Source organism: Arvicola amphibius, chromosome 2 (genome assembly GCF_903992535.2).
Source record: "Arvicola amphibius chromosome 2, mArvAmp1.2, whole genome shotgun sequence".
NCBI lineage: Eukaryota > Metazoa > Chordata > Mammalia > Rodentia > Cricetidae > Arvicola > Arvicola amphibius.
In genome coordinates this window covers 29988792-30004217 of record NC_052048.2, presented here as the reverse complement: position 1 = coordinate 30004217, position 15426 = coordinate 29988792, and the positions used below count along the sequence as shown (strand labels likewise).

The 15426-nt window shown below is 42.2% G+C and overlaps 1 protein-coding gene across 3 annotated transcripts in view; it reads right to left on the bottom strand.

Moving 5' to 3' along the window:
* Positions 1-12539: 12539 nt before the first annotated feature.
* The window catches only part of Csgalnact2 (chondroitin sulfate N-acetylgalactosaminyltransferase 2), a 39986-nt gene continuing 37099 nt past the window's right edge, over positions 12540-15426 (bottom strand). For all 3 annotated transcript variants that reach the window (XM_038320153.2, XM_038320154.2, XM_038320155.2), the window contains one exon: positions 12540-14912. In XM_038320153.2, the coding sequence (XP_038176081.1) occupies positions 14620-14912 (293 nt within the window). In that variant the 3' untranslated portion in view covers positions 12540-14619. The remainder of the gene's footprint in view (positions 14913-15426) is intronic.

The following is a 15426-nucleotide window of genomic DNA, read 5'->3' as shown; positions in this document are numbered from 1 at the left end:
TAGAACATTTTCTGTACATGTGTTAAGAGCCTTCAGTCCATGTGTGCTTCAGGGGTCACCGGTTCTAGTCCCTTCTTGAGAAAGTGTCTACATTGCTATTTCATTGCCCCGATTTGATACGCCCTTCATGTGATGTTTTGGTGTTTGGAGCTGATCTCTTGAGTATAAGGCTGTACCATATGCAGGATGTCAGTTGTGGTGTGACTGGATGTACTTGCATCAATAAAAGAACATGTTGCTCTTCTCCCTTGCCTGTGTGTGTGCTAAGGAGCTGGGGGGTGGGGGTGGGCACTGCGGGGATCCACTATAGGCGTCCAAGCGGGGGACCCCAGCAAGAAGTTTTGTTTGCAGCGGAGCCACATTCTGACAAATGACTTCTCAGGGATTAATGTGAGCTGAGAAAAAGATGTGCAGGGTGAGTGTTGAAGAACTGCTGTTTTCCAAGACCACGCCCAAGGATGGAGTGTGTGATCATCTAGGTTAGGGACTTCTCACTCATTCATAACATTAGTCATAATCTTTTGCCGTGGCGCTGCTGTGTCCTGCTGCCACACCTCCCTATAAAGCTCTCCTCCAGACACAGTTCAGATGGGACCTTCTGTTGTAGTGATTACACTGTAGGGCACACAAAGCTCCGTCAGCTGACAGAGAGAACCCGGGTCCCGAATGGGAAGCCGAGCCCCCATTTCTCCAGCCTGCCTGCTCCCCCTGAGAACACAACCCACGCTGGACGAGGGTTTCTCTACAGCTCTCAAAGAGCCCCACCCTGCACCTTCAGCCTCAACTCTGCTCATTCTCACCAACACTGCCCAACAGAAGCACGCCGCGAAGGGGCCGCTCCACTGTTAAATCCCATCTGCGAGAGACTTTAAAACGCGTTTCTCTAACCCTTCTACAGGTAGGCTTAGATCATGTTAGCATAATTTCTATCACTGTTCCCAAAAATAAAGTCATGATAGTATAAGTAAGGGGAGGAAGTCCTACCCCACCCTGTTGGCGAGAAAAAAAAAAATCCCTAGAAATATCAACCCTTAACCAGGACACTTAGTATGGATAGTCAACAAAGTTGGGTAAGCAGTTATATAGAAGGGATAAGGAGGCAAATTATATTCTTCATCATTTCTGGCACCATGGAACATAAAACTCTTGCCTGCTGAAAAGGACTAATAAGGTTCTACAAACGTCATGAATCCAATTGCATTTGGAAGAAGACAGGACGATGTTGAAGACAGATTTTGCCTTGAAGATAAGGGACCATGTGCTCAGGTATGATAAGGTATGGTAAGATAAGGGACCACCTGCTCAGGTATGTGGGAGGATGAAGAAAACCCAAGGCACATGTGACCTCAGCTCGTATGACTGGCATGGCAAAACAAACAAATCAAAATGCCGTGCCGTGTAACAGTGCCGTTGAACGACAATGTTCAGCCTTGAGCGAGGGAGTCAAGGAAAACCATTTTGAGGCTGTCACTGAATGGAGACGGGGAAACTTCCTGCTGATAATCTATAGCTACATGCCAGTGACTGTTCCCAAGTTCTGCAGCACAAATCACACTAGGCCAGCAAACTTGCAGCTGGGGATGAGTTTTAATATGGCCCTCCAGTGGCTCCATCCCAAAGAGCTAAACCACTGACATAAACTCCAATTAACCTCTACTTAAGATTCTACTAAATGTGACTGTTGACTATTTTGCACATTTGATTATTGCAGCTTTCATTGCGGGATGCCTTGTTTACGTTTCTCTTGCAGCACTGGAGACTGAGCCCAAGGCCATGGGCATGCCACACAAGTGCTTCACTGTGAGCAACAGTCCCGTGTCTAAGTTTGGTTGCTCTGTTTGGCTCTTTCTCAAATTGGTTTGGCCATAACTTTGAGGGAATTAGAAGAATCCAACTCAGGATCAAGTTGGGAGAAAAGGTCAAGAGACATGGAGGTTATTTCAGCACAGGCTGGCAGAATTCTAGGAGTAGAGAATGGGACAAGGATTGTTTGAATTTTTCACAGCTGATAAAAAACAAAAATCCAAGGAGCCAAGTGAAGCTCATACAGGGTTAGGAAAAGCACATCTACATGTAGAAGATGAGAAAAGATACAGAATAGAGATGGAGAACAGATCCGGAGACAACCGGGGAAAGAGGGTGTGTGTCGGGGTTGTTGGGGGGCGGGAGGGGGTGCAGGGAGCATTATTAAGTTGGCAGTTCACAGCAGAGGGAACTGAAGCCAGCACACAGAGAACCATATTCATGTGGCTGAAGAAAAAATACAAGCCTAGAATTTCTACCCTCTAAAAACTATTTTTAAACCAGAGAAATTAAGATATAATAACTAAAATGGAGTTTGCGATCAGCAGATCTTCATCAGAAGAAACTCCAAAGGGCCCTTAACCTTTAACATACATGTCAAAAGTAATTTCCAGGAGGGCTACACATGCAAGCTTGAAAGTATAAAAGAAAACATTAAAAATTCCTTTTTATTTTGAAGTAGGAAAACGTTTCTTAAATTAGACATTCAGATTAGTAACTGTATATGCAGAGCACTGAATGAGTACAATATACTGAAATATGCAAAGGCTCAAAAACGAGGAACCAAGTAAACAAATGGTCCAGTCAAAGAATGGGCGATGCATATGAACAGAGAGCACTTTAAAAAAGAAAATTAAAAATGGGCAAGAAATACCTTAGAAAGCATTCAGCATCCTGAGCAATCAGGGAAGTGTAAATTAGAACTACTTTGAAACCTCCTTTATCCAAGCTAGAATGGCTAAGAGGAAGACAATATCTGAGAACACATGCTGGTGGGGATGTAGGCAAAGGGGAGCCCTCATCACTGCTGGTGGGACTGAAAACTGGCAGGGGCACTGCAGAAATCCGGGTGGAGAATTATCCGAATACAGAGCATAAACAGTTTGACATCTGACCCAGGTATATCACCTCTTAGCGTACGTCCCAAGGACCAACGCATCCCGCATCAGCGGGGCTCTCTGTTGCTCTGCCCACATTAGCTAGGAAACAACTCCAATGTCCTCAGTTGACAAGTGAATAATGGCGCATATATGCAATGGAATTCTGTGAACCTGTAAAGAAAATCATGAAATGTGCAGGCGAATGGATGGACAGCACTGGAAAATGTGATACTGAGCAAAGTAACCCGATGGCAAAACTTGTCTCTTGCTTGTGGGCCCTAGCTCCGAAGTTTTAGATTTAAATACAGACTGGAAGCAAATGAGGAAGCTAGGAAAGTCGGAAGTGATGAGAGGCAGCAGCTCTAGAGAGGGGACTAGTAGGGCAAAGGCGATGTGAAGGATGAAGAGGGACATGGGAGAGGAGCTTAACTGGAGGGAAGGAAGAGCCACACAAAAGGAGAGAGAGAGAGGGGAAAGAGAGACAAATGGCATGAAGGAAGTCTGAAAAAGCCCAGGAAAACATAATTTTACAATCTTTACACATCTAATGTGCACATGTGTGTGTGTCACCATACTAAGTGGCAATGCTCCCTTAAGAGTTATAGACAAGGGCTGGAGAGATGGCTCAGCGGTTAAAAGCACTTGCTGCTCTTGCAGATGATCAGGGTTTGATTTCTAGCATATACATGGTGGCTCCCAACCATCTGTGACTCCTGTTCCAGGGGACCCTACAGCCTCTTCTGGCCTCTGCAGGCATTCTCTGCATGAGGTACACAGATATACATGCAGCCAACACACTCACACCCGCAAAAATAATGAAGTAAAAAGTTTAAAGTCATAGATTAGATTAATAAAAACTCCACTACCGGACAAAGGAGACCCCCCTCCCCTTCCAGTTGTTGGTCAGTCCAAGAAACTGCCGAAACAAGACAGGCTATTATCATTGCCTGTGGTTGCCTCCCAGAACTAGAATGGAAAACCCTACTGTTGAAGACATGCATACTTTGAATACAGGACTAGGAGGAACTGAGCTGCCACTGACCTGGAATCCTTGTCCTTGGGAACTAGCCCTCATAGAATCTGAAGGTGTTATGTAGGCTGCTGAGGTAGTGAGGCCGTTAATAGTCTTATTCAGCTGTGGAGATTGTAGACCACGACAGTGACTAGCCTGGCAAGATCCGCAGTGGTTTAATAGGGGCACTTATATCTTGGGGTAAGAAACAGTTATCTCATTGGACTTAAGGGCTACTCAACATATGGGAGTTCATGCTATAAACCCAGCCAACTCCCTGTGGCTGGAGAGGTCATTGATCCAAGAGGAGAAGCCACTACTGTCCTTTTCTACAGCAATAGAGTTTCTATCTGTATTCTAATTACTCATCCTTCTACCTACAGATAAGTGTAGCTCTCGCCTTCCACCAAAGATGCTGCTTCTTTGTAGCAGACAGGAAACTACAGAAACCTACAGCTGGTCCGAAAGCAGAGACTAAATGGCCACGAGGAGCTCAGCCTCAATGGACACATCCACAATACAACCCCGATTTCTAGGCCTCAGGAAATATCATGGAAGGAGTGGTAGGAAGACTGTAAGAGCCAGTGGATCAGGACACTAGCTGTCCAGATAGTATCGCCTAGATATGGCAAGGGTGCTATACCCATGAAATATCAGCAATATGGTTGGCTATGGGAGTCCTACCTAATAACTACACCATTTGACATGTCAACATGGATGGGACTTATTTCCCTAGGCCCCAACCCTAGATGTAGACCTACAGGAAATCAATGGCTGAGGAGAGAAGGAGAATCCGTTTCTTTCTGGGATGAGTGCCTTGATTGGTTTTTGAACACCAAGTGGTCAGCTTTAAACGTGCACATGTGAGGAATACTAAGTGGTTTTGCACACACACACACACACACACACACACACACACACACACGGTCATGAATTCAAGAGAGAACTGGGAGACAAGGATGTAATTTGAGATGGGAGAGTGAAGGGAAAATGGTAAAAATACAGTACTCATGTATAAAACTCAAAAAGATAGAAAATTTTAATTAAAAGAAAATTGATGACTTGGACTCTATTATAACTAAAAACTTTCATTTGTTAACATATACCATTAAGAGAGTGAAAAATAGGCTCATTTCTAGAAGAAATTATTTGTAACGTAGACATCTTATAAAGGTCTCAAATCCAGAATATAGAAGTGATTTGAATAACTGGTACAGAAGCTATGGTCCAGTAGGAGGCCAAGATTGCACATCAAACTGTCAGCAGAACTTGGTAAATACGGTGTAAGCGTCTCCCACAGGCTACTGGTTTTGAAGGATTGAAGGAGCTGTAGAGAGCAGCTGAGGCCTGGATTCATATGGCATGGTCAGAGTCCCTGCAGGAAAGCCAGGCAGCTACGGGTGAAGAAGGTGCAGTCTCAGTTGCCGTGGAGAGTCCAGCACACTGGAGATGCCGAGACTGTAGGGTCCCCACCAAGGATAACAGCAGACGTGCGAGGCTGAGCCTCTAAGACAGATAAGCTGTGTGAGCCTCAGGTGGCAAAGCTGAAGATGTGGGCCCGCCCGAGCCTGTTGGGAATACTCCCCAGAATAATGGTAGACTCTTAATACAGATTCCTCAGCTCCGGGTGATCAGCATCTGTTGTCCTAGTAAAGTACAAGTTTCACTTGCCGCATTTCTGAATTCAGATGTATCTATCACACGGAGGGTCCTGACAGAGTCTTCAGGAAACACTGAAACTTCCCCTACAGCTTCCCAAGCCGGGGTTCATTATCTGCGTCACTCTCAGCCCTACTTCTCATGCTCACAGAACAGCCCATTAAGCTGGGAGCACTCAGTTCTACCTCTCTCCCTCAAACGGTCCAAGGCATGAAAGCCACATGGTCAGGTCCATCAAAGCAACCCCACTCTCGGTACCAATTTCTGTTCTCGTTTACTGTCTGTTGCTGCGATAAAACGCCAGGACCAAAAGCCACTTGGGCCTAAGCTGCAGAGCAGCCTGAATAACAGCTTGTACAGGTTGAAGATTCCTATCCTGGTCTGTTTAATTTGTATTAGTCAGGGTTGTCTAGAGGAATATATATATATATATATATATATATATAACTAAGTTGGCTTATGATAAAATAATAACAACAGTTTTCTCACACCTGAGAGGCTGTGAACCCAGTGGTTGTTTAACCCTCAAGGCTGGCCGTCTCAACAGTCAGAGTAACTCCACAGTAGCTGTCTCACACTGGGGAGGCCGGCAACTTGGTACTTAGTTGCTCAATGCATGAAGCTGGGAGTCTCTGCAGTCCTAGTGTGGCACATGAAACCTGGAAGCTGCCTGGAGGGTCCTAGCCAATGACAGGCCTTAGAACTGATATCTGTGAAGGAGTCATCACCTACAACAGCAGGGTCAGTCAGCTCAGTGGCAAGAGGGAAGACAGACCCACAAGGAAAAGGCGAATCATCTTCCTTCTGCCCACGGACATCTGGGCCAGGTCCTCCCACATGAGTCTCAGGACAATTCTTCAGGTGAGGCTTCCTGCTCAGGTGGTTCTAATTTGTGGCAAATTGACGTTAAGACCAGTCATCAAGCCAGGCAGTGGTAATGCACACCTTTAATCCCAGCACTCGGGAGGCAAAGGCAGGCGGATCCCTGTGAGTTCGAGGCCAGCCTTGTCTACAAGAGCTAGTTCCTGGACAGGCCCCAAAGCTACAGAGAAACCCTGTCTCGAAAAAGCAAAGCAAAACAAAAAACAACCACCACAAAAGTAAGCCATTAAAAAAAATTACTGACAAAAAACATTAACAGGTATTTCCCAAAAGATGGCTAATGACCATATACTAAGGTACCCAACAGCTCTTCCCTAAGGAGAAACAAAACTAAAACCAAAATGAGATGGCCACATCTCTCAGAGGTTAAACTCGAAGAGTATTAAGTTAAAGACGCGGAGTATATCACGTGGGGAGGCTCTGAGCAACTGGTCTCCGCGGCTGATAAGAGTCGTTACTGCAAAGGGCTAGAGACAGTTTGCCAACCCTGAGGAGGCTGGCCAGAAAGAAACAGAAGACACGAGTAAATGGCAATGTTATCCTAAATCCTGTACATAACATAGAAAACAAGAGGATATTCTGAGCCACTTGGTGGGTTTCATCTAAATTTGATTTTACCATTAGAAAACTGTAATTTATCCAAACAACTTACTCAAAACTGACTCTAGAAAAAGCAGAAAGCCTGAATATCCCTGTAATTATTAAATAAATTGAACTTGTGGATTTAAAAAAAAATCTTCCTATATAGAAAAATGCATGCCCAGACTTTTTTAAACCAAATTTTCATGGAAGAAATAATCCAATTTTGTTTTTCAAATGTGTTAATTTAATATGTATGAGTGTCTGCCTTCATATATGTATACGCACCCTGTGCACGCCTGCTGTCCTCGGAGGCCCGAAGACAGTGTCAGATCCCCTGGAAATGGAGCTACAAATAACTGTGATTAGCCATGTAGGTGCTGGGAACCCAATACAGGTCCCCTCTAAGATCAGTGAGTGCTCCTGTCTGCAGAGTCATCTCTCCAACTTTCAAATACTCCTAGTTTTTTACAGCCTTTTAGGAACAATAAAAGAGAACACTGTCCTTAGTGTGTGAGACAGAGACTTGGCTATGTAGCTCAGCTGACCCTGAACCTGGGAATCTTCTTTTAAAAACATTTAAAATGTAGTTTTATTTTATGTGCATGGGTTATTTGCCTGCCTGCTTGTCTGTGTGTGTGTGTGTGTGATTGGTATCCATGGAGACCAGAAGCAGACATCAGGTTCCCTGGAGCTGGAGTTACAGATGGTTGTGAGTTTCCAAGTGGGTGCTGGGAACTGAACTCGGGTTCTTTGCAAAAGAAGCCAGAGCTCTTAGCCCCCTCCCCAGCCTGAGATCTTCTTCTGCTTCCCGAGTGCTGGGATTACGCCTGCCACCAGTGGCGTTCCCAGCACTGCTTTCTGATAAGGACGGATTGGATGTTTGGGGGACTTGTGTGTCTTCCTAGGAGCTCAAGGACTTTTCATTTTTTAATTTTGTAAAGAATTCCTTGCTGTTTTGATGAGGATTGTTAAATCTGAACTGACTTTGGCTAGCACAGCCATTTTAGCAGGTATCAGTTCTGCCAATCTGGGCATGTGGGAGGACTTGCTCTCTACCGCGTCCTTTCCAATGTCTTCCTTCGGTATCTCCCAGTTCCCAGTTTGGAAGGCTTCTACCCTTTATTAGGGTTGTTCCTAGGATTTTCTTTTTAAACTATTTGAACAGCATTCCCTCCACACAATTCTTTTCCTGCAGATTTCTTATCGTCATATAGAAAAGTTATGGGTGTCTGTAGGAATTTTTTGTATTTTATCACTTTGCTGAAAATGATAATTGTTTTGTGTTTTTATGGGTTTTCTTTGTGTTTCTTGTGCTTATTCATTTACATTTGGGGGGGGGGTTGTTTGTTGGCCTGTTTTCAAGAGAGAGAGAGATAAAGGGCATGGAGCTGGGTGGTTGGGGAGATGGGACTTTGGGGAGGTGAGAGAGGAGAAGACTGATCAGAATATATTGTAGGAAATTCTTTCAATAAAAAGATCAATTCTAAGAGTTTTCTGGTGGAGTCTTTAGAGTTTTTGATTGAGTACATGTATTGTTCTTTTAGGCTCCATTTCTTTATTTCTTCCCTGACCTACCTTCCTTCCCTCTCTCCCTTTCTCCGTCCCTCCCTCTCTCTGTCCCTCCTTCCTTCCTTCTCTTCTTCCTTCTTTTCATCTTCTAAGACTTTGAAATGTTTCATTGGGTGATTTGAGATCTTTCTGACTTCTTGTTCATTTGTTTGAAGGAAGGATCTCATATATTCTAGGCTGGTTTCCTATGCATATGAAGATGACCTTGAGAGCCTGGTCTATGCACTGCCCAGTGAGTCTATACTGGAGAAGTGTTTGACATCTGCTGGCTCTGTCTTTCTTTACCTTACAGCTTTACAGCTTTTAAGTTTATAGTCTGTGGACTGAGCGGCAGGGGCGGGGGGAGTTCTCACCTTCCTGAGACTCCTCAAATGGTACCCCCAAGGGATACTAATGTTTTCATTTTGGAGTGTGTGTCTCCCAAGGCCACTGGGAGTGTGAGAAGCAGCCAGAGGCCTGGGGTCTGGCAGAGGACCTACCTGTCTTCTTGCCTTCAAGAGCTTTGAGTATTAGTCACCAGATAAAGGAATGAAGCTATGGTGTATTGAGTACATTCATGGAACTTAAGCAGTTCTACAGCAGGGACAGGTAGGTGGCTCCAGAGGTTGATCCACTGCCTGGCCTCGGGCTCAGCTTACCAAACTTCAGGATGATCCTTAGCTGATGAGATCTGATCCTAACCATCAAAGATCCTAACCATCAAGGAGAGGGTTATCTTTTCTTGTGAATCCATTTGCCTGCCTGAGCCTCCTGTTGCCTGTGCCCTTTAGCTTCTCGGTGTCTGGCCCTTCTGCTCCCCACAACTCCCTCTCTGATTTTTGGTTCTTCCCTAATCTCAGGTCCCCAGAGCAGCTCAGTCTTTTTAAAAGCAAATATTTTTATTAATATTTTGAGATTTTCATACAATGTATTTTGATCATATTCACACCCAACTCTTCACCTTAACTTCTTGGAGATCCACCCTGCTTACCTCCCAGCTCCACTTTAAATTTATATCTTCTGTTTTTTAAAGTTTAATAACCCATTGATTCTATAGTCCTGTCCATATACATCTGGACATTGGAGTCATCCACTGGAGCATGGGAGTCACATCCCTAAAGAAAACTGACTACCCCTTCCCCAGAAGCTATCAGCTGCTCATTGCTCCTTAACCAGGGGAGGGGAATCATGAATTCCTTCCCATCCCGTGCTAGAATGTTGACTGGCTTTACCTTGTACAGATAACTTCAGCTCTCTCGGTTCACAAGTGTAGAGGTCCTATTACATCCATAAGACAGTATTTTTGCTCCAGTCATCCCTAACATCTGACTCTGACAACACTCTTCCATGACAGTCCTTTGGGGGGGGGGGGTGTGCGATAAAGATGTCCAACATGTGACTGCATCCACAGTCACTTTCTCTCTTCCCTTGGACCACTTATGAGTTTCTGCAGTAACTTAACTGCCATTCACTACATGAAGAGCTCTCTCTATTGGAATCTGTACTCATCGGTGTGCAGAGAAACATGAATTTAGAGGACAGTTTGTTTCACCCTTGAGGTCTGTGAGCTCCACAACAAAGGGTTCTTGGCCAGATTTCCAGTACTAAGGCTTGTGTTTCCTCCTGTGATGCACGCCTTAAACCCAACTGGAAAGTGGTTTGTTATCCCCCTAACATTTATGCAAATATTGTGCTTATATTAGTTCTCTAATGGGACAGAACTGATAGAATAGATACAAATATATTAAACAGGGATCTCTTAGGCTGGACTATAACATGTATTCCAGGTAGTATAGCAATGGCTGACTCACAATGGAGAGCGGAAGAATTAGGTCATTGTTTAGTCTGTGAGGCTGGATGTCTCAGCAGTCACAACCCGATGCCGGACTTGGAGGACTCTGGGAAGCTGCCGGTCTTCAGTCTACACTGGAATCCCAAAGACGTTGGTTCTAATATTGGTGAAGAAACATTATAACAACAGACAGATGGACTCACAACGAGAGTGAGGGCAAGCAGGCAAAGAGCAGTTTCCTTCTTCCATATGCCTTCATGTAGGCAGCCACCAGAAAGTGTGGCCCAGATCTGTAATGGCTCTTCTTTCAAATATTCTGAGTAAAAAATTCCCCACAGGAAAGTTCAGTAGTTGTTTTAAAACAGGAAAGTTTTAGTTGATTCCAGATGTAATAAAGTCGACGTCACCATTAGCCAACACAGTGCCCATAGGTATATCTTGTTATGCCGATAGCTATTTAGAAAGTTTATAAAATAGGTTTCTATGTGGCTTTTCCCAACATCCTTAGAAATTACTTATTTTTTCCTCAACCTCCTCATCTGCCCTCCCCTCCCCATTCTCCTTTCCACTTTAAACTTCCTCCCCAGCATTTCCATTTTCTCCTTCATATTACCTACGTTATACTGCCCCCTTGCTTAAGATCGTTCTTTCCCCTCTCCACCAGCTGTCCCTTTCTGGGTTTATAGGTTTTAAAGGTACTCAAAATGAAGTGCACACACACTGAAAGCTTCAACATTAAGATCCACATATTAGTGAGAATGTATTTCTTTCTGATCTGTGTTGGCTCACTCAGTATGTTTTCCAGATTCATCCTTTTACCTGCAAATTTCTTGATTTCATTTTTCCCTTATGGCTGAATAAAATCCTATTGTGTATAGTACCACATTTCACAGTCATTCATCCATTCATGGGTATCTATGTTGTTTCCACGTCCTAGCTATTGTGAATAGAACAACTATAAACATGGATGGTCATGAGTCTCTATAGCAGGAAACAGTCTTTTGGGTTTATGCCCAGAAGTAGTATCATTGGATCATAAAGTAGATCTATTTCTAGTCTTCCGAGGAACTGCTACACTGATTCCCACAGCAGCTAATTAAAATTTTCACTCCCACCAACTAAACTGTTTAGTTCTTTAGCCTAGATTAAAAACTGGTTTGTTTTATTGGTGTTTAGTTTTTTGAGTTCCCTGTATATTAGACCCTAATATTCTGTCAGATATATATCTGGCAAAGAATCTTCCCCATTCTGTTGACTTGCCAGTCAATTATTTCCTTTGCGGCACAGAGGCCTTTTAATTTCATGGATTCGTGCTTGCTGATTCTTGGCCTTATTTCCTGCACTTCCAAAGTCCTGCTCAGGAAGTCCTTACCTGAGCCACATCCTGAAGTGAACCCACTACTCTTTCTTCAGTTTCAGGTCTAATATTGAGATTTTTGACCCATTTGGAATTGGTTTGTGTGAAGGGTGAGAGAAAAAAAGACCAAGTTTTATTCTTCTACACCATTGTTTAAAGATGATGTCTTTTCTCAACACTGTGTTTTAGTATCTTTGTCAAAAGTTAGGTGGCTGTAGGTGTATGGACTTATAGCTGGGTCTTGTTTTGTTTCCCATTCATTAGTAATTTTCATGTGCTAGCGGCATGCTGTTTTGATTATTAGGTATCTGTGGCATAACTGAAAATCAGGTTTGGTGGTAAGTCTGGCATTATTTTTATTCTTCAGGACTATCTTGACTTTTTGAGGTCTTCTGTGATTCTGTATCAATTTTAAGGTTCTTCTCTGAGTTTCTATGGATATTGTATTGTAATTCTGATTGGTATGGCATCAAATCTGGGAATTACCTCTGGCTGGAATGCTATATCCAAAAAGATTCTTCCTTTCTATTTTACAGATTAATTTCAGGAGTATTGTTTTCAGGTCTGATAAAATTAAGTACTACCAAGAACACAAGTAAACTCCACCCAGTGTTGGATGGTTCACTTTGGAAAGTAAGTTCAATATACATACAACTAATGATATAGGAATTTTACTCCTACAGAAATTGTGCCATACTTACAAGAGACATGTTTGGTCATGCTCATGATACCACTGTTTGAAATAGCAAAAGAAAACAGTAAAAACTATAAACAACCAAAAGCTACCAATAGCATAACAAAAAAAACTTGGAAGCACCACATATATTATCAATAATATCAGTATCATGATATATTCATGAAATGCTACTCAATAATAAAAATGAATATTTGGATATTAACATGGGTGAACTTTAAGAACACAATAACGTATAAAAGTTAGAAAACATACAATGAAATAATAACATGAATTCAAAAATTAAACAGTAGAGATATACAGAGTTTGGGAACTATGAAAGAACAATGGACAAATTATGACCAAATCAGACTGACTATGACACAGAGTGAGGTGTGCACAGTCCTGGGAGAGGCACAGATGAGGCAGGTCACTGGGGCTTGCCCACCAGCACTGCGCACTGGCGTTTGCTTTATTATCCTTTAATGTCACAACAGCATACTGTGTACTTTGTTGAACTTAAGATATTTTAAATGAGGACGAGATTAATTTACCACATTTTCATTTAATTTTGGTAAGAAAATACTTTATTGGTACCACTTAATGTAAAAATATAGTAACGCTTTCACTGTCTAGTTTCCATCTTCAAATAAAAGCTAGCTTTAAAAAACAGGAGGTAAATAAAAATCATTTATCTCAAAACCAAGCCAAAATCCACCTCTGTAATTTAATTAAGTTTCCTAATTTTAAATACCATATCCATGGTCTTCACAATCAATGTGTACAAAGGAGACACTCGCTGGCTTTTCTTATTCTGCAGAAAGCACTTTATACATTTAAAAAAAAAAAAAAACACCTAAATACTACCCAGCTAGAACCCTCAATAATTAGTTATTATGAAATTGGATTCACTTTAGCACCTAGAAATTTGGCATTTGTAACATCTGAAAGTGTATGACTTACTGAATAAAAATGATTTTTTCTGAGTTTTCATGGGTTATATACAAATAGTAGGTCCCCTTTAAAAGTCAAATGGCCCAATGATAAAATATCCATATGATAAATATTATAGTACAGTCCTATCAGAATATAATTTCTTATTCCTCTGGTCTCATTAATATAATTTACACTTCAATTAAAATAACAGCCAATCTGTACATACTTTTTTAAAGTACTCCATAATTCATATTTCTATCAGATTATTTTCCTTCCTTCCAAATCAGAGTGATCTTATTATACAATGCATTAAATTGCTTTTTTTCCAATGAAATGCCTTCAACTGGAAGTATAATACAAATGCAAACACAGCTGTGGCAAATATTAACATATTAGAAAATAAATATATCTGTACCTATGCTAAATAAGACAGTGCAAAACAAAAGCCATACAAAACCAGACTATAATGTTTGTATCTTCTATGCCTCTTCAGGAAGGTTGTGATGCCTCTGGCTTATATTAAGATGATGTTCCCAAACCTAGCTATTTTCCTGCATTCCGATGTAACAAAATGATTTGTATAAACACTTCTTCATTTACTTGTTTGTTCAAAACAATCTAGCAGTTTTGATTATGCATTTGAAGATGATAACATAATGATAGATTTTATTTATAATCAAATCGTAGATTCTAAACTATATATACTGTATGCATTGGCTTAAAGGCAGAGATTTAGAGGTAAAGCAACAGGAAGTTAAGAGGCCCTGATTTCTGCCTTTTTGATGGACTGGAGATTTCAGATGTGTCATTTAATTATTCCCTGTGAAAAAACATTCTACGTGTCATCAACAGAAGCTCTCATTAAAAACTGAAGTTGAATCATCGACTTAGTGGTTAGCAGGTGATATCTGCCTGTAGAGCATGACAAACCAATGTTCTGTTTCCCTGTAGATGTGCCGACCAACACAACGTCAGCCTAGCACCCCTGGGCCAATCAGAACACAGGTACCAGGCTGACTCTATTTCAAACTATTTTGGGAACAAATACCAAATTTCATTTTGTCAACTGTTTCTGCTACAGTACTCTCTCTCACAAAACTGGCTTTGCATCAGAACACCTGTGTTTTTTTCTCACATCAAGCTGAACTACAAATAAAATCCAGAAAGAACATGAAAAATAAAGTTTTTCTCTGGACGAGGCACAGAATCCTGATTTGGATTAAGGCTGAATAACAGTGCTGGTCTGTGGCTCAGACTTCAGTGTGCTGGCGGCTGTCACCCGGCAGCGCCACTGTCTGTTCTGTACGCCTGTTTGCGAAGATGCATCTCTATTTCCTCCCTAAAGACCATCATTCCCAGGTGGGAGTGCGAAGCCTCGTTCATGGCTTTGGACTGGATGCACATCCGGTACTGCTCGGGTGTCAGCTCATCTGCACAGTGTTTCTCATGCCAGAGGTGGAAAAGACCAGGAACTGGAGTCCGAATCACAATGAGATCACCATGTAAGTATTTCCGGTAGAGATGAACATCTTCTCCACCCCAGCCTTTTACTTCCAAGTCGAATCCACCTGCAGGAAGGAACAAAGATGACACTTCAAGTGTCTGGCAGACAGAGCATAAACAAGCATCTTAACATTAACGTTCCGCTTCAGCTGAGACGGCACAGTACAGCACGGAGATGACAGCATGCTAGGCTAACTTCCTGGTTTGGAAATCCCATTAACAGCTGACACTTAGACTATGCACGTTCAACATCAGCTGCTGAGAGCATCCCTGTCACAATAAATATCAAAGAACACTAAGTTCTACAGAAAGTCAAAGAAGAAGGAAATACAATAACACCCCCACCACTAATATAATTTTTTTCTATCCTTCAAGAAACAAGATTTTCTGGGTTACAGAAGACTTTCCATAGGAGAAAACACAGGAAATAGACAAAGTTGGGAACAGAAATGTAAGATGGTGCACAGCGGGTGTAAACAGGATTGTTCTTTGGGTCACACTGCCATCTTCATGAGTTCAGCTGAGTCTGTTTGCAAAAGATCACCACAGCTCAACTTGTCGACTAATGACCTTCTGTCA